The sequence below is a fragment of the Cyrtonyx montezumae genome, unplaced genomic scaffold (assembly GCF_038088225.1).
Source record: "Cyrtonyx montezumae isolate F1298 unplaced genomic scaffold, pur_monq_1.0 scaffold_8, whole genome shotgun sequence".
Classification (NCBI taxonomy): Eukaryota; Metazoa; Chordata; class Aves; order Galliformes; family Odontophoridae; genus Cyrtonyx; species Cyrtonyx montezumae.
The window spans coordinates 36,904,272-36,931,658 of record NW_027072089.1 but is presented as its reverse complement, the minus strand read 5'-3'; the positions used below and the strand labels follow the sequence as shown (position 1 = coordinate 36,931,658).

General features: G+C 37.1%; 1 protein-coding gene across 2 annotated transcripts in view; it reads right to left on the bottom strand.

Annotated features, from left to right (window-relative positions):
* Positions 1-226: 226 nt before the first annotated feature.
* ATP6V1H (ATPase H+ transporting V1 subunit H) overlaps positions 227-27,387 on the bottom strand; it is a 202,612-nt gene continuing 175,451 nt past the window's right edge. For both annotated transcript variants that reach the window (XM_065753285.1, XM_065753284.1), the window contains 12 exons: positions 26,832-26,934; positions 25,758-25,847; positions 24,875-24,988; positions 23,365-23,469; positions 22,437-22,481; positions 19,711-19,808; positions 16,809-17,001; positions 12,124-12,302; positions 11,249-11,374; positions 9,280-9,381; positions 7,547-7,660; positions 227-1,172 (listed from right to left, as the gene is read on the bottom strand). In XM_065753285.1, coding sequence (XP_065609357.1) covers positions 1,112-1,172; positions 7,547-7,660; positions 9,280-9,381; positions 11,249-11,374; positions 12,124-12,302; positions 16,809-17,001; positions 19,711-19,808; positions 22,437-22,481; positions 23,365-23,469; positions 24,875-24,988; positions 25,758-25,847; positions 26,832-26,927 — 1,323 coding nt within the window. In that variant the 5' untranslated portion in view covers positions 26,928-26,934 and the 3' untranslated portion in view covers positions 227-1,111. The remainder of the gene's footprint in view (positions 1,173-7,546; positions 7,661-9,279; positions 9,382-11,248; positions 11,375-12,123; positions 12,303-16,808; positions 17,002-19,710; positions 19,809-22,436; positions 22,482-23,364; positions 23,470-24,874; positions 24,989-25,757; positions 25,848-26,831; positions 26,935-27,387) is intronic.

Sequence of the window (27,387 nt, the reverse complement as noted above, 5' to 3'; positions counted from 1 at the left end):
AAGAATCCAGTCTTTCACCCTGTATGATTCCAGGGGCCTCATTTCAAACCAACTCTTACCTGGTGCAGGTGACTGAACACTTGCCAAGTAATCAAGACACACACAACTTACATGCTGCAGTTTGGCTTTATCAGAGCGCCACATTTGTGCCCCAAACACCCCTGTGTGGTGCCAACCCAAGTACAAAATCAGGGAAGGCTCTGATTTTGCATGCCAAATTTTTAATTCACTGATGCTTGCGTCATCTATCACGTGCTAGAAAATTTAAAACTTGACAAGATATTTTACTTAATGTCAAATAAAATACAAAGGATTTCAGAATGACACCCAAACTCTAGCATTTACAAATGCTTTCAATAACTAACAAGAACACTTCATGAAGTTCCAAGTTCAACTGTTACTGAACTATTTTATTAAAGAGCAAAAATCACTCGATCTTCGGTCTATAATTTATACATTGATGTTATACAGATTCATTAATAATTTTTACCACATCAGTTTTCAATAGATGAGTTTCTTCTTCTCAGCTCCCAGCTCCCATCTAAGATACTTTATCTTTTATCTCAAAAAAGGAAAAATCCCCCACTCAAAACTGCCCCCACTTATTTACTTTTATTTACAATATTAACACTACTTTGAGACTCAGTATTTATTTTAGTACCATTAATCAACAGTTCTCATGCTGTCACATTCCCGACAGAACATCAAGTCAAAGCTCTTTTAACTTCTCTGGAGATAATATAAAGGGACTTGTGTTTGCTTTTCCTGGAAAGACAAAACACTGATAACCCACTCAGAGAACAGAATATTTTTTTCTAGGTTAACTGTGACATGGAATGAAAATAATATTCTTTATTATGAGAATAAATACGTAAAACAAATGCAATATATTAGCCATATTTACTCAGATACATTCAGAATATAACAAGAAGATAGACATATTCATCAGAACTAGCTGAACAAATTTTTACTAAGCCATAACACTGGAGGAAAGCTGGGAAGCTTACGCACTAGTAGCAGGCGAAGAACATGGATTTCACTATTTTCTTGATATTAAAAGACAAACATACTCTAGCTAGAAGCACGATCTGTAATACACTGATGGAAGTGTTTAGCTCCGTGCAGTGGCCGTTTGAGGTTGTTCTGACTGCAGTTGCTTCCCAAGGTACTCCCTGAAATAAATAATAAATAAAAAAAAGTTGTTTGAAAAACATTCTGGAAAGAAAGGAGTCTGATGGTAGTGGGAAGTAGAAAGGGAAAGAAAAAAGCTTTTACATTTAGTATTATTTAGAAATTCAAATACATTTTACACACTACATTTGAGCTTCAGATAAATCTACTAATTGCAGCTTCAGTTGACTACTTAATAACGGTACCTAAGCTTTAGGCATCCATCATGTAACCCTCTGAAAAGAAGGCATGAATTGAACATCACCAAAACAGTAAAGAAAAAGGCCCAATGGTCCTGGTTAATCCTGGCAACTGTTACAAAACACCCACTACGCCCAAAGAGTCTACTCACTGAATATGTATATTAAGTGCCATTGCAAAGTATTTTAAGAGGATCTCTTCACGTAAACCAGCAGCATGAGCACATGTAATCCTGATGGAAATATTGACAGTTTAACCTATAGGCAAGCAAAATCGTCATACAGCTGAAGAGATACACTAAGGAGCTTTGTTTCCAGCTGCAAGAAAGCAAAGAGATCGAAGCCACACAGTTCATCTAAAATGTTTTCTTCACCTTGTTTTGAAACCTATTAGATCAGTTATCTTGTGTTTGTCCTCTCAACAACTAAACAAACTCTGACCACTCCTCTCAGCAATATACAGATTCTATCGAATACACTCAATTTCATTCAAGTCCTTTCATCTTTCACTGTTTAACCTATATAGATTGAACATCAGAAGCAGTTCAGAGAACTGTTATTCAAAATCAAGACTATAAAACATTTAAACACAGAAGAAAAAAAAAAATCAGTTCTTACTGAGCATTCTAAAAACTACTTTTCAGTCTAATGTCTTCTTTCACTGCTATTCCCTATGCATAATAATTTCTACTGCAGAGTAGAGTTTGGCAGCTTTAAATGGCTAGGAAAAGCAAAATTCCAATGAAGTACAATTGGAGCTTCAAACTCAGCTAGCAATAAAAAGATAACAATGTGCATGCTTGAGCCATGCATTATGATTTGGCACCTTCCCTTCACAGTTTTATCAATTGTTTCTGCAAGATCACAGTATTTTAAAATGACTCGACTGTACTATGTAGTTTTCCATCCTCAAAGCAGAGACTCTTCTGATGGCAAAGAAGGAAATCATAGAATAATTTGGGTAGGAAGGGATCACTGTACTCAAAATTGTACCATTAAAATAATTGAAATTTGAAAGCCAACAAGAACTACAGCCAGCATCTATGGAAGGGCTTCAAAAATCAAACTTCCATCTGCTCTCTTTTTTTTTCCCCCCCTAACTCTGGGACACTTTTATGTATACTACAAGTACTAGTACATCTTCACTCACACTCAAGCCCTGAAAGCAACAACACACAGATCTGCTCACAGCACGACAAACCTGCCAAGTTACTTGTTCTTAAAACACACATGGACTACTTAGAGCATGAATTTCCTATCAAATTATTCAGAAGCAGAAAAATGAAAATCAATCAACCTAACAATCCTTCACAATACAAATGGATGGTTTATACTGTCTCAAAATTATACTTGATACATACTAAAACCCAGCCACAGTACACCATATTCAGCAATAAAATCTCTTCTGAAAAGGTAGAGCAGCATGGTTTAAGCACTCGGTGACTCAGACATTCCACCTGCTCCATTCTCAGACCTTCCACCTGCTGTTACAAACACCAGTTACTCTTCAGTTTGATTACCATCATTTCCAAAGTGTGTTCTATTGGTTAACCTAGGAAAAGTTCTTCAATGATAAGGCACTCTGCAAAGCTTTAGGCAGCTTGCCCTGGGAAGCAATAGGAGCCTGATTCTCTGCCAGGCCTTTGATCACCTCTCACACATCTTCCACTAAAACTCAAGCTACTCTAGCTTCAGCAGCCACCTGCATTCCCTGTTAAAATGAATACTAAAATGCATGAAGATTCAAGGTGCTTTTTCATACATTCATATTTCATCGCATCGTGAAACTAAACATTACTGTAAGCTTCAGTCTTCATCCAAGCTGAGCATAGGCATCCATCATCATGCTGTTACCTACAAAGCATTTAAGATCTGCACTGACGCTCAGCTAAATTTTAAAACACAAGCTGAGGTTTCAGAATTACTCTTTGCACTACAGAATTAAAGCTATCGTTAATAATGCAAGCATTCCACACGCTAAGATCGTGCAGGATGAAAGATGAATAGATCTCGTCAGCCAGGTAACAAATAGCTTCACAAAGCACTTAAAAGAAACCCCTGGCACAGACTAGAGGTACGTACTACAATTGAAAGTAATTAGGAATAGAAGTGCTTTCTAAAATAAACCCACAAATGGGACCTCTTTTCCCTATTTTAAACATAGTTCATTATTTCTTTTTTCCTATTTGCTAAAAAAGATCAACTTTACCATAACAGAAGCAAAAAAAAAAAAAAAAAGCAAACCACTGTCCCAGTTGACACCAATTAAATCAACAATTCTTCCCACAGGAAAGCCACCTTTTGTCTTGAGTAAGCACTGTGTTATTGTAGAGAGCACTTCAAGCCAGTCAGAAGCAGAAGATTGTCCGATTACGCGTTCAGCACCTGTCCAGCCATTATGTAATGCTGATTTTCATTTTCAATCATTTAAAGGGGTGAAAGAAAATGAATTTGTGCATACCAGTAATACTGAACATGTTTTGATAGTATGTAATGCTTTATTCATTAACTGCTGGCCAGAAAGGGAAGGCAAATTACCACACACTTACTGGTGCTTCCTCAAGAGAGTAACCTGAAAATTCTGTGCTCTGAGGAAAAGGCACACAGATCTGATCCAACAGGTAAACCACCAAATTCATTAAGGGAGAGGAGATAGCTGAACTGGATAAAGACCCTAATTAAAATTTTATGCTATTTTTTTTGATTTAGTAAGGCACTTGTCAACAGCAACCTAGGATAGAGGGAAAATTTTTAAGGTACACACCAACTGATTTCTAGAGGTCATGTGCTAAAGGAATAAGCTTTGTAGTTCTATGGATACCCCTTATAGGGTTACACTCCTATTTCTAGTCTAGCTAGATCTACCTGCTCTTTAAGGAACAAAATGACACAGTGGAAAACCTGAAGGCTCTTTGTTTCAGCAGGCACCGAAAGAGAAGTAAATTAAGTACAGCAAAAATGAAGGATAAAGTTTTCCTATTCCATCTTGTATGACAATATTTGTTTTAAATCTTACCCTTAACTAACTAGAATTAAAAGCAAGGTTATCTTAAAATAAACTTTTACTGTAACAGATTTCATAGGATGGCAAGTGATGGAACAAAACCAAACTGTTAAGCAGACAGGTTATAAATATTAAGTGTTGTTTGTTGTTTTTTTTCCTGCCCCAAATGGGGACTGTAATGTAATAATATCACTAGGCAATCTAAAACTTATCCCTTGATTATGGAAAACATAACTCATTGTATGGATGACAGCCTTCCCTATGATGTGAAATGCAAGATTAATGTGCATCTTCAGGCTGTACTGAATTATTTCAAGACCATTGGAAGAAGCTCACTTTGACTCAGCAGTTTCCTTTTCAGTTTTCCTTTCTCAGAAGAAACATGCCAGAATTTCACAACTTTACATACAGGCTACAACACCACAAAACATCAGTGAGCCTGTATTACTCAAACATTTTTAGATTCCCCAAAGGAATTCAATTCAACAATATTCCTTCCTATTAGGGAAACAAGATAAAAGTCTTTTTTCACTTATCTGATTTGTTATGAGCTAACACTCGCCCAGAGACAATCAGTGAAGTAAAAAGAACTAGACTAAATCAAGTAGTTTGGTTCAGAAGTGGCTTTGTGCTGTGATTCACTTGCCACAATGAACTGTAAGCCAAGTGCTTTCACTGCTGAAGAGCTTCAAGCTTGTACATAACATCTTAAAATGCCACAGATCACTTAAATGAATTTTACAATCAAAACTAAAGTTGTGATGTCCTCATAAAAGTAGAATATGAAGTGAAACCATCAGAAATTTCTTTGGTGACATTGTTTTTCTTATTATTCAGGATAGTGCTTCAAAGTGAACCATTCCTTTAAAGAGATAAAACATTAACTGAGCAGGAGAGTCGATACTTATCTCACTAACAGAAACTCTGGAAGTAAAGTGTGTTTTACATACAGTGCAGATCTCACAAGAAAAAATATAATTATACGCTGTGAAATCCTGGAGAGTACAAACACAATGCAAACCACAGTCCCTAATGATACTGAATGAAACTGTACTAGGATGCTATACTGTCCACATAAAAGGATGGAGCACTAATGGTAGGTATTAAATGTGCCTATGATTAATTGGATTTTTGAGTAATTTGTCTCATTACAGCTAGCACTGTGCTCTTCAAGAAAAATTTTAAATTAGAATTTATTTTCTCAGATTTTTCAATTAGTTAAGTTCTAGTTAGCAACAACTGAGAAGAAATAGTTTTGATAATGGATACCAAGAAACAAGATAAATGTTAGATTTAAGCCTGACATGTTAAGCATTACATCTCCCTTGCTGGGTGGAGGTAGACATTATGTATACTACCGTTACACTGTGCACTTCTTGGTACAAGAGCTGGTAAGGTTCAGAACTCAGGAGATGCATAGGCTTCGGATAGCAGTGTTTATACCAAAGAGAAGAACAAAAAGAAATGCTGACTGTTCAATATTGCACACTGTAATCTCTATATATGAACAGAGAATTTATGACACCAAGAACATTTCATGTTCATTTTTCTTTGTGTTGTTTTGGTGTGATCAAACTGAGAAGCAGGGTGGAGTGCAATGCACCAGTCTGTCCCCTGATTTGGTTGTGCCTCACCACACATTTAGTCCCTATCTCCACACATACAGAAAGTGAACATTATTTATCAAAGTCCTCCTTACAGATAGAGAACATTCACTCTATATAATTTAAACTTATGTTTCTCTGTTAGATAAGATGCCATGGTACTAAAGAAGAAGCAAGACAACGTGAATGTTGTTAGAAGTGCGTGAGTTAGAAAACCAAGCAATTTAGAAATAAAGGGGTAAAATTAGCGTTATTTAATAGGAAATTCATATTGTGAGGAATGGAATCAGCAGGCTTTTGTCACCCGTGATAGCCTACTTTCTTCAGAGAGTAGATCACTTAAGTAGCTGCCAGAACATGCCTGGTAAACCTTCTTCCCCTACCGCTTTCACACTTTTAGCATCACCATTAATCAGCATTCTGAAAACCAAACAATATAAGCAGCAAAAAAAGCCCAAAACACATCTGACAGAAGTTATAGGTACTTCAAAGAACCAACATTTCATTTTTAGAAATAAAAATTCAGTACAGTTCGCATACTAAATCAATATGACAGGTTATACTGAAGCTACGTGATAGTGCTTCACAATGTCAGTCCTTCACAACTTCATCTATAAAGGTCCTGTTGTCTCTCAGCTGGAAAGGCAGTATAACCCACCAGCCATTTCTATAGCCGAGTTCAAGATTTTTGCAGCTTCGTTAGAGAACTAGTCAAGAAACAATGAAAGGAAAAGCCTCCCTTCAAATACCATTCTGGGCAGGTGATGAAAGAGAAACGAGTGAGTGATTTTCAACTTCAGCTAATCAAGCAACCCACAAGTTCTTGTTGCTCCAGAAGACTCAAGAAAAATTTGAAGTACACATCTCAAAATGGAAACAGGATAATCCTAGAGTAGTGTGGTGGAAAAGACTAGAGCAATGAACAGTACAAGACTCGTCAGACATGCACTCTGCAAAACAACTGCTACTATAGCTTTTGAAATACCAACTCATAACTACAACCATCTACCATTTCATTCAGATGAGACTACCAAGTTGGTTAGAGTGCCAAACATACTGTCACCACTTTCATGACTTTACAGTTCTGCAAGCCTGAACTGCAGTTCATAGTAAGTATTACATTCCAGTAAGTGTGTTACTGAATTACTTCAGTACAACAAGGTCAAGCTACTCAACTCAACTGTCATAAAAGCATAGAGAATGTAGCTACAATCTTAACCACTAGCATTATAGAACCACAAAATATCCTAATTTGGAATGAACCCACAAGAATTAGGTCATTTCCTTAGCTCCATATATAATGCAGATTTTTGAGTTGCCCTATGACAAAGTTCTAGTACTTCCTGAACTCTGGCAGCTTGCCTGGGGCTGTGACCTCCCTGGATTGCCTGTTCCAGTGTCTGACAACACTCTCAGAAGAACATTGTCCTAATATCCATATTATTCTACCATTTAATGAGTGCAGCTTCACCACGTGAAAATTTGATTCCTGCTCCATACAAGCAAACTAATATACTGGTATCTCTTTCTAGCCCAACATTTTGTATCATTAAAGAAACTTTACGTACCAGTTGTGAACCATCAGCTTCTGCACAGCCAGCAGTGCATTATAACGAACTTGTTGGTCTTCATGATGCATATGGTTCATTACCAGCTGTTTACCACCAAGTTGTTCAATCACTCTGAAAGAGAGAAGAGTAAGTTTTTTCCCATCTTACGTCAGCTTCTGGGTAGCTATCCTATCCAACTACTTTAAATGTAAATGTCTTGAACATAATCAGCTATAATAGGTATTTTATTAAAGGCATGTTATTATTTATTTTATTCCTAACACATATTACTTACTTGATATGCAACCAATGCAAATTTCTCACACAACCTGCTGAACAAGTTACAAGTTAATAAAAAATATACAACAGAAGAAAGTTTGCTATCCACTACCTACTTCCATAATTTTTAAGCCATCAAAGCAACGACCCTTTTAACCAAAAGGGTTATTTACTTTACCCAACTTGCTAAAGAACTCAATGTTGCCTTGAGAAGACAGTACTTTTTATTTCATCATACAAAGTGGAAAGTTAGAGAGAACTTGAACTGAGTCTCTGCTATAAGCAGGAGGTAAATTCATGAAATTTCAGGTTCTAATTAACTGCTGAAACCTATGAAGGCTTAAGGATGATCTATTTAAGAGATAATGAACACTTAGAGAAAAAACAATCTGCAAGACATTTGAATTCTCTTTCTTCTAAACCAATGAACAGCATCCCTTCTCAGAACGAGTCATACAAGCAAAAAAAAAGTGTGAAACACCAGCCAAGAATGGGAGTAATAAATAGCTGCACATGAAAAACCACTATGTTAAGAAACGGACTTGTGAGAACAGACACAGAGCCATTAACTTTTTTTTAATCCTTTAGTCCTATAATTGCTTAAGTCATGCTTAAGAATAAACCAGATTACAACAAATTTCCTTAAAAGAAACATACTGAAGAATTTTTAGGGCAGCTTGAAGCAGTATTCTCTATTAATCTTTCAGCTTTGAAAGGTAGTAGCATGAGTTTCAACATGAGAAGACATCGCCTCCACTTGAAACACTACTCGTCATAAATCTCTTTGGAAGGCACGGGAGCTATTTGGAAAGTATACAGCACTGCTAAGTACAAGCAGTATACTGAACACCTCTGATCTTTCTTAGTAGACCTGTAAGAAAGAGTTAATTTGCTCCAATAATCTAAAAATCTTCAGTTCAAACTGCTTACAAGATTTATGAGGCCTAGGATTCTAGAGTGACCAAGTCTTTCTAGCAGTGTTGTTCTCCTGTCTTGACATTAGTAGAATCATGTCCAGCAGTACGCAAAAGAAATATTCATGACATTCCTAGCTAGCCTAGAAAGCAACATCCAACCTTCCAGTTAAACTCCATACAGAAACAGCTTCTTTGCTGCAGAAATCTTTGCTGCTGTCATGTGTCTCATTGGGTGACTGACTGACAAACATGATTCCTGCAAAACCAAAAGGCCTCTTTCTGCTTCGGTAGCCTCTTTTCTTTAGAGATAAAATTATTCAGCTAGTAACTTATTTGCTTGTAGAATTTAAAAGCAAAACAAAACAAAGACTGTATATTTTGCTATGTTTACAATACATAACATTTTCAATTAAAATTACCCTTAAGCAACACCTACAATCCCTATGTAGACTATTTTAATACAAGAGAGAAAGAAACCCAGTCAAATATATACTATGTCCCAGTGTCAAGAAACACACTGACAAATACACCAATGCATACTGGCATTTCTCTTACCGTTTCCCTCGGGGATAGTGCCGCACGTATTCTCCCACATCGTGAGCAGCTACAGCAAGCACTTGGGGGTCATCAGAAACCTCCAGAAGTTTTGTCAGGATTCTAGAAAAGGATTTGAAACCAAGAAGCCACAGATTTATTGCTGTTTTTTTTGTTTGTTTGTTTTTGTTGTTGTTATGTTTGTTTGTATAGCTTTGTATAGACTTGTATAACTAAATACATAAATAGTATTTATGTATATAATAACATAAATAGTATTTAGTTATGTCATGAGTTTAGAACCAAGTCTACAACCACAGAATGACATTCTGAAGGTCACACAAACAGCACTTTTTTCCCCAAATATGCAGCTGCTTTTAAAACAAAGACAACCCTGTCTTCATGACAAAATTATTAAAAGCGTTCACTAAATTCCCTCTGGTCAGCCACGCCTACAAGTATCTATAGCAAGATTTACAAATGCCTCCATATTTGAATATGCTGCCTTCAAAACCATCAGTTTAGAGTTCCAGGGAAGCTGTACTTATCAACTGTACGCACTAAATTAGAGATAGGACTCAAAAACTAAGCACATAAGGTATCTACCTCTGCTGCTTCTGCTACTCGGTAGACCCCAGTCACTTCTGCATGCTGTTCCCAGCTCCTGAACTCAGGATCCTGAACTATGGATTTAGGCATCTACAAGACTCCATTGCTAATGAAAAAGCAGGGGGCTACATCAAGAATGCTATCAATCAGCCTTCCCCCAACCAGTTCCTCCCTATCCTCCTCTTACACCTTAGAACAGCAGACTTCCTCAGCTCAGCACAGAAATTTACATAGAATACTGTTATGGTATTTAAAAATGAGAAGGCATTCCAGCAGTTGAGAGAAAAACAGCCAACAGTATGAGCTGTGTGGTCTGCATAGCTGTGAACTCAGAATTCAAGATCACTATATTTATCTCAAAAACATTCATTATTTAGTGAACTGTCGTGGTCTGAAGAGTAGCTCTGTTCTGATAAAGACTGTGAAGATAACAGTAATACTTGGCAATCAATCCCCTTTTCATATATCAGTTATTTTGTTAACAACAACAGAAATACAGAACTGGAAGAAGTAAAATTTTCAACTCATTTTATTATCATTTAGTAAGTGCAATCACTTTTAGTGAAAAACAGCTACCAGTAAACACTGTTAACTATCCAGTAATGAGAAGGAGGGGAAAAAAATAGGGGCATAAAAAGACTAGGTAATTTTTTAAAATGTTAAACGTTAAAATTAGACTCTCCCACGTCATCAGTGAGGTGACAAATGTGTTCTAATGACAGCAAGTTACTAACAAGTTGAAATTAAAAAAGTCAATTGGAATAATTTTACCTTTTTTTTTTCTTTAAATATCAGCCACTTTCTAAAGACTGGAAAGTGACAGATGAAGTTTGCATTTGAAGACTAAACAATTTGGACAAGATGAAGTCAGCAGTGGTGGAAGGCAGAAAGAACAGTACACTCAACAGTAGTTAAAGTATATTAGAGCTAGAAGACGAGCAGAATGGCAGATACAGGAAAATAATATCATACAGTAAGTTTAATTTCCCTTGAAACAGTATCATAGCTTTCAACACCTAGTTATTCAAGAGAAGTGTTCACTCAAACCAGTGACAACACAACAGAAAATGAACGTATATACCTGCTTTCCAATTGAAAGCATTACAGGATTCAACTGTACACATATACGAGAATATATTTCTAGCTTAACCATTATCAAGACATTTTGACCAGTAGAAAACAAACTCACTTTCAAATGCTGAATTGTTTTAAGAAGTACCATACCTAAGTAAAAAAAGACAAAAAAATGACCATCCATTCCAGAAACAGCCAGACACTCTGACTTGCTCTCGTTCTAGACGCTCATGTTGAAATAAAGTGGATACAAGTCCATTTAACTGTTGAATTAAATAATCACATGATTCAAGAACTGAAAACTTACTTGAGTAGTTCATAATTCTTCTCATTTAATCTTACAGCATTCTCCCGCCAAAATTTCTCAGACTTGTGTACAGGACTCCACTCCAGCCTTCCTGACTTGAGCTCAGAACTGTACTCATCGAAGGAGCTGCAGCACAAAAGACCTGAATGAAATACTGGCTATGCTTCCATGGAGTCTGAATTGCGTGCCAAAGCCTGAAAGTTGGAGCACAATTTGTTGTGACACATTTGACACATCTAGAAGACTGCTCTCCGCAGAGCATTACAAGTGCTCCCTGTCTCAAGAGTTCAGCACTACTAAAAATAAAAAGCAACAAAAAACCCATAAGGGAAGAGAAAAAGTTGTCTTCAAACAAACCCCTTCACCCATCTCAAAGTAGGATTCCTGGTAAGCCTGAAGAGGATGGAAAAAAATCCCACACAACTCTAGAACTCATGCAAAAACTGCTACATTTGATTTCCCCAAGCAAGGATCCTTATCCTTGCCTTTCATACAATAAAGGCAATATCTTGTGCAGTTCAATTAATGCACAAGAACTACATCAGCACTATCAAAATTTTGAGTTAAATGCATAGCAAAACATATACTAATAAAGCAGCCTGTAGCATAAACTGGGAAATCCTATAAACTCCTTGTGAAGCTGTTCGTGCAAAGTTTATCAGTTATGAAGATTACATATCCATAAGTGAAGACTGTGTTCAGCCCATACTTATTTGAATAGGAAAAACAAATAACCAGAATCAATGTACACACCTAATTAGCCATCATTTAAGACCTGTAATTACATATATTTTACAGATTTTAAAAAAGAAAAGGTTTCTAACCAACATTTGTTGGATTGTCCTTTTGAAAAATGTTCACACTTCAAAACATACCTAAGGTCCTGCACACTTTCACCAAGCTTGTCCAGTAGAAACTTGATATCTTCACTTATGTCCTCATCATCATATTTCTGCTGATCCAAATTTTCCAGCTGCTTTAAAACTTTACACTGAATCATGGCAAGAGCATACTCTTGGCGAGTTTCTCTCTCAGTAGATTTCTCCAGCAAATTCTAGAGAATAAAAGGTTGATTTTTATTTTTAAGAACAGAATATTTTAGAAGACTAAAATGATTAATAAATTTTTACTCACATATTTTAAATAGTAACCATTAAGCAGGATTGAGCACTTCCTGAAATACTGTCTCTAAAGAAGTATGACTACCAAATAGTAGCTGCTTTGCATCTATATTTAGCAGTGCAAGCTGCCTAGGACTGACCATACTGCATAGGAGTACTCCTATTTATTACTATTGCAAATCAAGAATAACATGAAAAATAAATAAATCAATCACGGCTCTTGCTTACAAGGTAAAAGTAATGCAAACATACATGCTGAACAGCACAAATAACACTGCATTCAAGCTTGGGTCACTTTGACCACCATCCTCCTAGATGGTATGCTACCTTAACTGTAGAGAAGCATTCATCTACCTGTTTTGATCATTTTCCATGTCAAACAGGACTGACTAGAAGACTACTCAAAGAAAAAGTAAAGGACACAATGAAATAGCCCAAATCCCAGAGCTTCAGCTGTAAACAACTGCTTTCATCTGGGATTATCACCTTAGTTTTCCATATAGCAACAGTATAAAGCAAGAAAGCCTCTAAAAAACTGTAGCCATCTAACTCAAGAGCTAGTATCTAGATTAGATCAGCTGCTTTTGCATTTGGGAACATTCCAACTAGCCAGTTTTATACAAAGATAGGCTTATTGCTGGAATTACAGCCACAGAATGTAATAGTCTAGTTAAAAGGTTATTTATTCATTACATTTCTAGCCAACCAGCTTCAGATTATATTGTTCAGAGCTAGCCACCTACACTTTCTGGTACAGAATCAAATCCATAGAAAAGATTAGGTCCTTAAGAAAAGGACATGTGTTCATATAAATAAGTCTTAATATCTACCTGAAGTAAGCCATGCAATCACACAGAAAGAATTGGACTGCACTCCTGTTCATGCCACAGAACCTCTACACTTACATTATTACTAAGTAAGACAGAACACTGCAAATGGATGTTAAAAAGTTCCTATTTTAAATAAGTCAAATTACTGCTTTTAAAGTTAATTCTACACAGCCATTAATGTGGAAAAAAAAATCATTTCTATTTTGGTAAGTGAAGATAATTTACAGAAAGAAATGCTGAATTACCTACTGAGAGTTGTAAGTGATAACAAAAGAACAAATCAGAGTACTTAAAAGATCACAAAACCTAAGAAGTTCAAGAAACAGGTAGGAAAAAGTTTCCAAAAAAACCCTCCTAGTTATTTATGAGACACATGCATAGAAAGCTACTCAAAATGCTATTACATAAGTCATACCAAAGAGACATTTACAAGCTTTTCATAGTGAAATTGTAAGGATATACTAGGAATATAAAAACAGAAACACGTAGACTAAATAGAATGGATCAGTCTGTTCACAGTGATAAAGAGTCTTAAGGTAGAAAATGAGTTAATGCCAAAGAGGTAGCATAAAATAAAATGGAATACACACGAAAATAAAAAAGAAAACATTTAATGAGTAAACAGAGAAAGCAGTTAGACCAATGTAGACAACGTCTGCTGCTTTACAAAAAGAAAAAATAATCACACTTCATATAATTAACTTACCAAAGAGGTGAAACAGATCAAATTAGGAAGAAATCAGATGGTAGAGAAAACGTGTGCAAGTTGAAAAGCCTCACAGTATGCCTTCAGTGTTGCGTGGGTAGCAGGCATGTTTTTTAAGGAATCATCAAGCCCAGCTCTTTGCACAAGTCACGTTCTTCCAACCCCCTCTTCCCCCAAACAACTGCAGCCTCTCACAGAGGTCTATTTTGCCTCCGCTACCTATTTTAATATCACCTCAGAACTCACGGCTCTGATGTCTTAACTTCTAATCAGTATTCCCTGACTACCACTTTATAGCCTTCTTCTCATGCCAACACTACTCATTAATGATGGGAAAACCACCAAGTAATTTTCCCTGAAGTTTGTAACAGAATCATCTTACTCTTTCTCAATCTTGTCTTGACTTTTGTCTCTGCTTGCAAAATACATCAAGAACTAGTGATTTTTTCTCTTGTTTTTTATGACTGCAAGAATTGGAAGTTGAATACAAGCTGCTGAGTCCCTCGACTTATATTTTAAAGCTAGCTTGCTTAACTCTAACACTAAAACCCAGTTTCTGAGGGAAACAGCCCATAAAGGGCATAGGAACAGAACATTGCTGGCAGCTCTTTAAGGATGCCCTTCTGCAAGCACAAGAGCTCTCCATCCCCCGGCAGAAGAAATTGAGCAGAGTGGATGGGCAACCAGAGTGGCAGAGCAAGGACCTGCAGCTTAAACTGAGGGAAAAAGAGAGATGTACAGGAAGTGGAAGCAGGGTTATGTAGCCTGGGAAGAATACAAGGACACTGTCCACGTGTGGAGATGAGATCAGGAAAGCCAAGGCACAGATGGAGCTGAACTTGGCAAAGGATGTTAAAAAAAAAAAATCACACTGGTGACTGGAAAAAGGGAAACATTACTCCCTTCTTCAGAAAGGAAGTAAGGGTGACCCAGGGAACTACAGGTTAGTGTGCCTCACCTCTGTGCCTGGGAAGAATATGGAATAAATCCTCCTGGTGACCGCATTAAGGCACATAGGATACTCAGAGGTGATCTGAGACAGCCAGCATGGCTTCACCAAGGGCAGATCTTGCCTGACCAATCTAGTGGCCTTCTATGATGGAGCGATGGCACTGGTGGACAGGGGAAGGGCAGCAGATGTCATCAACCTGGACTTCTGCAAAGCCTTTGACATGGTCCCCCACCACATCCTTCTCTCTAAACTACAGAGGTGTGGATTTGAAAGATGGACTGATGGACTAAGAAGTGGTTGGCTGGTCACAATCAAAGGGTTGTAGTCAACAGTCCTATATCAGGGTAGAGGCTGGCCATGAGTGGTGTCCCCCGAAGTTCCGAGTCCAGTGCTCTTCTTCAATGACACGGATTATGGAATTGAATGCACCCTCAGCAAGTTTGCAGACAAAACCAAGCTGAGCAGTGCAGTTGATACACTGGAGGGAAGGGAAGCAATCCAGAGGCACCTGGACAGGCTGGAGACGTGGGTCTACGTGAACCTATAGTGGCCCTATCCAGAGCACTGACTCCAGGCCTGGGGCCCTCAGCACAAGAAAGACACAGCACTCTTGGAACAGGCCCAGAGGAGGGCCACTAAGATGATCAGAGGGCTGGAGCATCTCTCCTATGAAGAAAGGTTGAAGGAACTAGGCTTGCTTAGCTTGGAGAAAGCTGCAGGGAGAGCCTTCCAATACTTGAAGGAAACATATAAACAGAAGGGGAACAACTGTTTACATGGGTTGATAGTGATAGGAAAAGGGGGAATAGTTCTAAACTTCCTCCTAAATTTCTGTGCAAGTTTTTCACTCAGAGGATGGTGATGTACTGGAACAGGCTGCCCAGAGCGGTTGTGGATTCTCCATCCCTGGAGGGGTTCAAGGCAAAGCTGGATGTGGCTCTGGGCAGCCTTGTCTAGTGGTTGCTGACTCCACCCATAGCCAGGGGGTTGAAACTAGATGATCTTTGAGGTCCTTTTCAGCCCAGGCCATTCTATGATCTACCTTATCCAGAAGTTTTTCAATGTGGCAGATGTTTTTGGTTACTGAGACCATTTAAGTCATAGGTTGAGCACCTTCACACAACTAGTTGCTGTTGCTCAACAAGTCAGTAAGCAACAACTTCATCCAAATTTGCTTTCAACATCTACTACACAATAAGCATCCAGAGAAACAAACAGTATCCAAAATCTACATCTCCTACTCAGGGCACAAGGATTATTATTATTTTTTTTTATAAGTAGTCCAGTATTGCATACAAGACACTTAAGAAGCATGAACATAAAACTATGTGTACATGCACAGTTAACAGCTATAAACACTAACTTGTATTCTCACACAATGAAATCATTCAGCCTCAGCACTTAGTCACTCCAAATTAACTTAAATAAGACCTGAGAACTTCAGGTAATGCAGACACAACTAAGCACTCTTACAGAGATCCTCATCCATATTAACAGAACGATCATGAAAAGATTTTTGGACTAGTAGATAAAATCCAAATCAGTCAGCTAAAGAGATACCCGGTTAAAATAACATTTCAATTCATGTTTTATTTTCAATATTTTCAAATTTAACTGATCCATAAGGCAAAAATGTATTGTTAGTAAACTCCAGTCTTTTACACTAGCACTAGTGGATAAAACCTTGAACTAAAGATGGCAAAATATTAGTGCCTACACTAACAGAATTTTTGTCAACCTTATTTTAAGACAACATTGAATAGTAAACATTTATACCTGTAATAGCATATCTACTACCTGAATCAAAGCTCAGCTAACATAAAAAGAGGGATAATTAAGCATTCAGTCCAAGACACCTGATAATGCTTAACAGAAACAGCTATGCATCAGCAGCATCTGATATCTAATCAACTGAGAGATGAGTACAGTGCAATTGCAGTCCAACACTCACCCGAAATGCTGCAAGGATGATTCTAGTTACTTTCTCTTTGACTGATTCCTGAAGAATATCTGACAGCACTGGAACAATATTATACCGACGTAAATATTCGCACATTTGAGGGCTAAATGCCAGCAGCCACACACAGAAAATCATCTGATATTGAAGCTGGAAGCCACATTTGTTGCTCAAGACGCCCATGATACTGAAAAATTTAAAGAAATTCAAATAAAAATTGCATCCACTGCACTTTTATACCCAGAGACAAGTAATGTTTTACAGGAATTTTTTGGAAACAGCTAAGTATACAACACTTCACAGCATCCTGCACCATTATTTACCATCGTAAAAGCAGCTTGCTCAAAAAGCCATCTTTTGAAAATATAATTATATCTCTTCCTCTGCCATAAAGAAGCTTTTCCAATGTGAACTACTGTGGCACTGCATTCGAGTTCACTGCAATTCTTTTACCAGTAGCAAGTTTAGAACATTATTTGTGATTCTAGGAGAAACAGAGCTGCTTTTTCCAAAGTTAAGAAAGAGGAATATTAAGGCAGAACAAAATCTACAGATTCAATTTGCTCCCATTATTCTATTTCTACATGTGAGCATCTGGAATGAACGGAAGTAGTCACTGTAAGTTAACGTGTGAGTTTTCAGAAGTTGCAGGGATAGCATATATGAGGTGGGATACACACACAGATACAACTGGAAAAGAAAAAGTATCACAGGACTCACAAGGAAAAGAAGTTTTTGCATAACTTTGTTCAGCTGAGCTTATCAAACAAGCCATTTAGAAGTTGTTGTGGTTTAACCCAGCAGGCAGTCGTTCACCCACTCCCCCTCAGTGGGACCAGGGACAAGATTGGAAAAAAAAAAAAAAACAAAGGTAAAACCCATGGACTGACATCAAGACAGTTTAGTAGGACAGAAAGTGAAGGGAAAATAATAGATAATTCTATTCTTTTTTTTTATACATATTTTATATATATATAAAAGATACATACAAAGCAAGCTGTGCAGAATGCAATTGCTCATAATCCTCTTACTGATGCCCACTCAGTTCCCAAGCATCAGCAGCTCCCCCAGCCAACTGCCCTCAGTTTTACTCTTCAGCATGATGACTTATGGTCTGGGATGCCCCTTTGGGCAGTTAAGGCCAGCTGTCCTCATTCCTATCCCTCCCAGCCCTTGTGCACTCCCAGTTCCTCACCGGCAGGATGGCATGAGATGCAGAAAAATCTTTGGCTTAATGCAAGTACTGCTGAGCAGCAGCTGAAATGCCTGTGTGTTATCAGCATTATTCTTATCCTAAATCCAAACCACTGCACCATACCAGTTTGTAGGAATAAAATTCAATCTCTCTCAGTTAAAACTAGGATACAAGTCAATTCCAAATATATTTTTAAACTTAGTTAGCCTCTACATGTACAAGACTGTCATCAAAATTGTGAAATTAAAATTTGTTGTAATGCAGACTTATTGCAACACTTTAATAAGTTATTATTGTATCAGTTTCTTTAGTGAATAAGTTTGTTTCAATAAAATTATCTTGACGCACAGGAGCATCCTTTTGTAATTTCATCTTAGTTGCAAAGCACCTACAAAACCACCTAGTTCAGCTGTCTGACCCTGAAGGTTAATCAAAAGTTAAAGCACATTATTAAGGGCATCGTCCAAATGCCTCTGGAATGCTGACAGGCACAGGGCATCAACCACCCCTCTAGAAAGACTGCTCCCATGTTTTTCCACCCTCACAGCACAGAAACATTTCCTAATGCCCAGTCTGACCCTCCTGGGGAACAGCTCTGAGCTATTACCACGCTGTCATCGGTTCCCAGGAGCAGAGCCTGGTGCCTCCCTCTGCTTTTCTTCCTCAGGGAACTGCAAAGAGCCGTGAGGCCACCTCCTGACCTCTTCCTCTACACCCTAGAGGGCGCAACATCCTCAGCCTCTCCTCTCTCAGAATGCACCATCCACCCCTGTTAGCAGCTTCAGTGCCTCTCTCTGGGTGCTTTTCAAGGACCTTAACATACTTATTCATCCTTATTATACTGTGAAAAATAACTACAACACAGTATTTAAGGCTCAGGTGCACCAGCACTAAACATAGTGCTTCATAAAATCACCTCTTTTTGACCATATGGGTGTGCTTCAATGAACCCCAAAATGCAGTCTGTCCTTCTGCCTGCCAGGGCACGCTGCTGGTTTACGATGAGCTGCTGTCAGCCATCACCACCAGGTCCCTTCCTGCTGAGCTGCCCTCCCCAGCCACTTGCTTCCCAGTCCACTCCTGTGTCTGGCATTATTCCATCTCCAGTGCAGAACCCAGCATTTACCCTAAAGATATTCCTCATTTCATCAGCTACTTAGAACATTCTCTGATTCAGAATACAAGGTTATTTTTTTCTTAAAACAAACTGTACAGCCACTGTCTCCAACAGACATACACACGATAGAAAAGTTATGTGTAGACAGTTTAAAGAATGACATCTTAGCCTCATGCAGATCGTTATGAAGAGAATTTGTACTAAAGATCTAGCTGAAGACATGTTACTTATCTTCTCCCTTCAAAAATAATTTGAGACCAAACTACTACAAAATGAACAGCAAGAACGAGCAGCAAAAATGAGCAGAAATTAATTTCTTCAGTCCTTGTTGAAGGCAAACAGCTATAATTTGCTTCACTTATCTGAACAGCTCTTCATGAAGAGTATAATAGTATCAAGGCCTCACATTGGTACCTGTATTTGCAAGTTTCATTACTGCCAAAGAAAAAAATGAATGTTTCCAAACAGATTTTGTACTCAAGAGATGCTGTCTTTTGTATGAGAATTCCATTCCAAAATACGTCACTGGAGAATATGCTGTTGTACAGTCAAGTATATCCTTATAAGGTGAAAAAAATGCTCACCAGTTTACCCCATCTGCTTCTACCCAGGCAAAGCGATATTCATTGACTCTAAGCATCAGCTGCAGGCATCCAGCAACACACTGTACATACTGGGAACTCTAGGGAAAAAAAAAAGAGTACATCACTTCTTACAAGAGAGGCTAAGTGTTGTAGCTTAGTTTTCCAAACTAGGCTTTGCTAGCAGACTTCAATGCACATTTCTTCAGCAACATCTCAGAGTCGAGAAGACTCACCCTTACAGTATTTCACAACCTTCTATTTAGTAATAAAGTAAAATGAAAACAAAAGTTGAGAAGCAAAAAACAGAAAAGAATTCTGAGCAGGAAAAAAAAGCATTACACAAGAAATACCATTTTATTATTACAGAAAGAGATTTTAATAGCCCATTTGAACACGCATTCTTTCAGCACGAATGTAGGCTACGTTCTGTTTGATTATAGTGCTAAAGCCATTTGATCTGCAGAATCAATTGCAACTCTACTGAATAAACTTTAAAAACTTTAATATATTTTCCAGTCAAGCCTGGTTAAGTCTGCTGGAGGTCCTCGTAGCCAAAGCAATTAAGATTGGTTTCTCCCCACAATCAACTCCTAACTACACTCATCATAATGAGATGTATATTTATACAGAAAAATACCATTAGGAAGATGAGTATGCAAAATCATCGTCAAACTTTAGCCTTACACTTTAGTTTTTTTCTCTATTCATTAAAATCTTAGCACATTATTCTGTGCTAAGAAAAGAAGAACAAGACTAAAACTTTCCCATCAGGAAAAGGTTGTGAGATGCATCAGTGAACTCTACTTTCAACCAGGTTCCTATATAAACTATCAAAGACTGAATGTTTAAACAGATTTTCATCACTAAAACCACATTTTTTGTGTGGTAACATACGATCAACTGAAGTTCAGAAATGGGTTTTGGTCAACATAAAGAAGGCTCCCAAGGTATTACAAAAGTGACATTTCATTCTCTCTATGCTCAGTTTCTAGTATTATCTTCAATAATACCTCAGACATCCTACAAGTTTTTTTTTCCTATAAGCTTTCTTTATTAAGTGTCTCAAAAGTCTCAGGGTAGATTAGTCACATCATACAAGGTCAAAACTTTCCAATGTTTACTGGAGAAGGAAATTTGGCAATCTCATACAAAAAGAAAAGAAACAATAAGGAAAACTCAACATCTGATGAGTATCACAGAATGAATCCATCTCTCTCAAGATCTTTGTGTAAAAACTGAGTCTGGACATCTAGATTCAAAACAAACATTTATTTCACTGCATAGGTAGGTATTCACTCATGTAAATAAAGCAACTATAAGCACACAAACATTCTGTCTGCCTGAAATAATCTATTAATTTATCTGCATTACCAACCTACGTATTAGCAAACTTCTTAAAGTGCTTATCCAAAAAGCATTCTAACACTATTATAATTGGAATTTCATAATGAATCCCGTACACCATTCCCCACCTAAAATGTTACAACTGCATCCCTAATTTACTTTTAAATAAATTAGGACCTGCTTGAAAATCTTGTACAAACTGTATCTGAATTAAGAAACACTGCAATGAATTCAACAGCAGACTTGCCCAACTTAATCAACCTAGGGTTCTGCTGCTTTGAGACCTTACAGTGGTACATCTGTTCAGCTCTAGAGTACAACCAATACAGATTTTAAGCCAAGGGAATAGCTAACAGCTCTATAATGAATGGTATTGCATGCCATACAGCCATATGACAGAACCTAACAAAGTCTAGCACTATGGGACATGGAACTACACATAAACACTGAAATACTTCAACTTCCATGCTCAGGCTGTAATTCCACCCCCCTCACACCCCATCCACAGTGATTTGTAACAGTCTTTCATCTTTACAATTTTAAATTCTGGACAGGTAGTAATTTAAAAGGTTTTTCTCCACAGGAGGCTAACACTTCAAAGCTATAACTACTCTTAGAAAAGAAACAAATTTTAGGTTCATATTTAAGTCTTCTGAAAGACTATGAACACTTTCATGTTGCAAGAAGGAAAAAAGACCACACTGAATTCTACTCCACATTCAAGAGCCATAATAAACTCTCTCTGTTGCAACAAAGTCAAAAATCAAGTGTTACGATCCCTTGCATTTGTTATACTGCCAAAGTTTATCTCTAAGCACAACACACATTATAGCTACGTGCAATTCAGTATAAATGAATACTGATGAGAAAATGATAATCTACTCTCCCCTGAATTCAGGCTACTCAAATATGAACAGCATTATAGCTACAAAAGCACCCTTTGTAATTTCATGCTACAGAGATTCGAGGGACGATGTTTGCTATAATATCTGATATGCCTTTTCAACTTCTACACATTATAAGAGTCATAAGCTTCATACTTTGTCTTCTACTAGTGAGACAGTTCAGTGCTAAACAGCACTGTGCAAATGTTAAGTTAATTGCCCATCCCTTTTTCAAGTCATAACAATGAGGAGGCTAGATACATCCCCAGCTTTTAACAACCCAGTCCAACTTGTAAAATATACACTTCCACTGCCAGTATTTTCTGTGAAAACAATGTTTTCAAAAATACTTTTATTCCTTGGCGCCATCACCTGGCACTCTGTAATACAGTTCCAATTCCATTCTCTGCTGTTGACACCAGAACATTTCTGCACCTTCACCTGAGGTGTGGATATCATTCACCTAAAATACCAAATAAATTTTAAAGAAATACTCACATCACTTGTGGAAACTGCTCCTGCTTCCACAGAACCACGTAGCTTCTAGCAAAAAAGATACAGAAGGTGAAAATAAGAGCCATCCTTCATTCTTACAGAAGGGTTATTTCCAACACTGTTTTGATTCTCCCATCCTTCTAGTTGTAAAAAGCTAAGACTATTAGATACTTTTCCTGCTCAATATATTATGATAATATCACACAGCCATTTCACAAACTCCCCATCATGACTTTTTTTAGTTTAAGTGTGGATTTACTCAATACTTTAGCCAATCTTTATTCTGAAATTTAAATGCTGCTCCCTTGAATCTTTCTAGAAGAAATTCCAATTTTAAGATTCTCCCAGATAAAAAATAGAACTCTTAACCAACCTACAATTTGAAAAATATACAATAAATATACTGAATTATGTTTTCCTGTTCTCTGCAATTCACTTCTGCTACAAAACTACCGTAGAGAATGACAAATCACTAGGTTTTGATAAGGACTGGATAAGGACTAGTGAAGAACTGGGTAAATCTCAAGAAATGAATTCAAAAGAGAAAGATTCATATCTGAAGGATAAACCAGCAGTAAGCAATGCACATTAAGTCAATGCCACACAAATACTGTCCAAATAAATAAAAATGTATTTAGTTTCAAAGGAGAAAATAAAAAATTAAAAAGATTTAGTAAACTGAAAAACATTTCCACGTTCACTTCCTGCTGCCATGGGATTTTTCTTCCTAGTAACAAGCTATGAGAAGCAAAACAATACCAAGAGAAAAAAAAAATCTCATGCTTTCTTCTTAGCGTCCAGAAGAGAATAAGCATTAACCAACAGAAAAAGAAAAAAAAATTATAATTTTTAATTCAAGATTTTAAATTTAAATTTCAAGACCTGTTCTTTCCAAAGTCATTCTAACATTTAAGCAGAAGTAGGCTTTTACCTGTGAACTGAGCTGAGTTTTAATCCAGTTGAAATAGTAATTCAAGTCACTGCCTTCCATAAGTTCTCTTCCCCAAGCAGCCAGTTTGGCAATAATTCTTGCTGCCTAAAAGAGAGCACAGTAAAATGATTTTCAAACAACAGTTTCAGGATTTAGTGTTAGAGGACATCTGGAAATCAAAATTAAACAGAAGATGACCCCCTAGAGAAATCTACCTGTTTCCTACATAAGAGGATATCTATTCCAAGTAACTTGGGTTCCTCTGCTTTATTTTGCATCTACTCCCTAGTAAGAGGTATATTTTCAGAATGTTATCAGATAGCTATAGCTATAAAGCTCGCAAAAAGCTACAAAGAAGAATGGGTCTCTCAACAGGCTAACATTGTAGGATACTACTACACTCAGAAATGAATCAGCCCTATGACACTTAATGATCTAAAAGATACACAAGTGTGCTTACTTCTGTACAGGCATATGCCATAATCACTTAATGCTTGCAAGCTATTCAAGTTGTTGTGGTTTTCTTTTTCTCCTTAAACTGAAGTAATTTCCAAGGTGGAAGAAAACTCCAGCCCAGAAAATAAGAGCAGGAAAAAAAAGGAAACGTGAAAATTAATAAGGAAGCTGAGGCAAAAATGTTGCCAAGCTCAGAGTTTTCATTCACAAAGTCTGTGGTGCAAGAACGCATACGACAAACCAGAAGACCATATTCCTATAGTTTGAAATAATTTGGAAAGGCTGCTAACTCCACACTGCAGAAATATTTGAGCCTATTTCAAAGATGACTGTGATCAAAGAATATTATATATAAAGAAGCAGTCTAAATAAGAAGTTACTGAGGCAAGGGTCAGTTTGCCTGTCTGCAGCTCCACGATGCAGTGGTAAGTCCATTTCATGCACCTTTGCACTGTACTGCATACAGATATATGCAGCACTACCACTGCCTGCTGGAAGGAGGACAAGTGAGAGTACAACAATCTCTGAGTTGAAATATGGCAAATCCATTTCTGAATATTTGAAAACTTTTCCATTCTGAAACATGAGACACTAGATCTCTAGTTTGCCATGCTTCTGAGATCCTTGAATCCATAATTCATTGTTTCATGTTGTTCTGTTGTTGTTCTGTCTCCCCTCCTACCTCCACTTTCATCTACTGAACTCTCATTATGGCAAATACCATTTTTTCCTCACTTTCACCCTTCCAATACCTACTCATCTCACTGGGCAAGGCCAGACAAGCAACTGAGTAGGGGTCTTTTTGCCAACCACAACAGTAAACACTGTTTCTTCACCAGTATGTTTACAAACCATTGTAATCAGCATCAACAATACAGCTTTTCCTTCTAAAAAGTAGTCAAGTGCAGCTTATACTAAGACACAACCAGACTGCAAGAGAAAAACTTAGCAGTCCAAGCACTCGATTAAGTTTCAGACACCAAAATCTCCAAGATAAACTCTAAAACAGCATTTTTCTGTAGCATCTACCAAGATGGATTTATTGAAAGCTTACCATATGAACAGTGAAAAGATCCTGTCGATTCAGCATCGGCAGAAAGTAGGACCATGCAGTGTTTTTACCACGTTTTGCATAATCAAAGAAGATACAAACACGCTGATGATTCTCCTGTAGAAATTAAGAGAGCAGAAAAAAACAAGATGCCTATAAAAACATTCAACATAAGACAAATATTCATGCTCCTCATTATATTGATAAGGAATAGTGTCTTAGAGAATGGCCTCAGCTCCATGACGACTAGTTTAATGAAGAATGAGTTAATCAAATCAAATCACTTAGCCCTCACACTTGTGCTACATGAAGTCCAACTAAAATGATCAAATGAGTTTGTTTCACAACAGCTATGAGGGAGACAGAATTGAAAGGAAGAAAGCACAACAACTTTAACATGCTCTCAGTCAAAAAATAACACTCCAGTTCTAATCATGCAGAATTTCAGAACATACTGTCCTAAAGTGTATAACATATGCTGGAAACCCAAAGCTGCAAGAACTATGTCTTCTTACGAAGGGTGGCCAAAATGATACCTTCATAGGAAAAGCTTCAACAACTTCATGTTAGTAGTCATATCTTATCTACATACTGGGAAATGGGTGAGGTCACCAATCATTCCCAAATACCCAAGTTTTGCAAGAAACAGAGTTAAGAACTGGCAGATAAACACACATGCATATTTATTTTTATAATATGAACACATACATACAAGACTAAATTGCCTATGCAACTTTAGCTTTGACATCTAACACCTTTCTGGAGACAAAATCTGCAAGTTTCATAGAATATGGAACCTGTATAGGCTTCAAGGAGACTTCAGTAAGCAGTTTCATTTAAAGACTTTCATTTAAAGACTTAAAAATAAGACAGGTTATTGACCTACTTGTAGCATATCATCAACCATAGTCAGAATGTACTGAACTGTCTGTTCCTTGGAGATATGAGTCATCAAGTTTATAAATGTTTTAGCACACTAGAAAATAAGAGACAATAATATTAGTAATCATCATCATTCCTTTTGATAAAGTAAAATTGTGAATTAATGAGATCCTGTGAAGTCTTACATTGGCACTGAGCATCCCAATATCTTAATTGGGCTAAAGATACCATTTGGCAATATATTACAAGAAAATTTTCAGTCACATGGAACACAGAGCTCTGAACTGCTGCACTATAATAAGCATGGCATATGACATCCACTACATATGTTTTTTGTCACCGTTCAAATTATTGCCTATTACATAATTCTCAAACACAACTTGAGAAAAAAAAAACAAAACAAAACACACAGTAGTCTAAAATTAAGGTAGAAAAAGGAACCAGAAAGCTGTAAGTCTTCAGTGCATCCCCCAGTTTTCACCCTCTCTCCTGCCTGCCCCAGTCTTCTCAATGTTTGCTAGAATCTCTGACTTTAAGGCTGACATTCTGCTTAAAATATCATTAAAGGATCTTAGGATACCTTGCCTGGCATTGGGTATCAAGGCAAATAGCAAGGGTCACTTATCAGTCTTACATTATCTCTGTTGAACACAGTTCTCTCATCTTACATTGCCAAAAATGACACTAGACACCTGTGTTTAAATAACTTAATTCACCATAGTGGTCAGTGGGATCTATTGCTGGAATGACATTATAACTGCTCAGCTAAATAAGCTAAAGTGTCACTGGTAGTAGCTCCCACCAATAAACTGTAAGACAAAAAGAGCTCAAAAGAAAAGGGAGTCAAGTATGAGTAAACACAGCTACGTAAACTGGAATAATGAAAGACTTATGCTAGCTCATCTCACATAGTCCTTCAAAGTCAGATAACAATTAATAACACACCAGGTGAGTAAATGAATGCTAAGCATATATCTAGCAGAAAAAAAAGACGTCTTTGCATACTGATATTATACTTCTTCCATAACATCTCAACTGTATTGTCAACCTTAAAATTATTAAAATAAAAGAAAGTTACTTGATTCCCTTCTGTTTGCAACAACTCCTGTTTCTCTTCTGGATTTCTTTTCTGTTCAAATCTTTGAATAAATTCACAGTCTTCACCCGAGATCATCTGCCCTCTGAAAAGCAAAACACAGAACCATATGTAACATATAAGCTGATTATTTCAAAACATCCTCCTTTCAACTTGGTACCTCAACAGCACCACTTTACCAATCCTACATTCTACAGCAGAAAATAAAGATGTCCTTTCTGCAACTAGTATCACATACACTGAACAGTCTCTACAAATCCTTCCCTGTGCATTGTCTCTGTTCAACAGCATTCTCTCAATCATTTTTAAGTTTTCAGAGGCTGAATGCAATGGCCACTGAAAATTGTGAAAGGAACTGAAATACACATTACACCAAAACTATAATACAAAATACAAATAAGAGTAATCAAAGCTGAAATAAGTGCTGAAAATGAATGGAATTGCTATTTTAAATTGGCCAAAAGCACTAAAGAGAATTTTAAGAAGCAGAGAGAATTTAATTTATAAAAATGTAAAAAATATAGTAGGAATCAAGGCA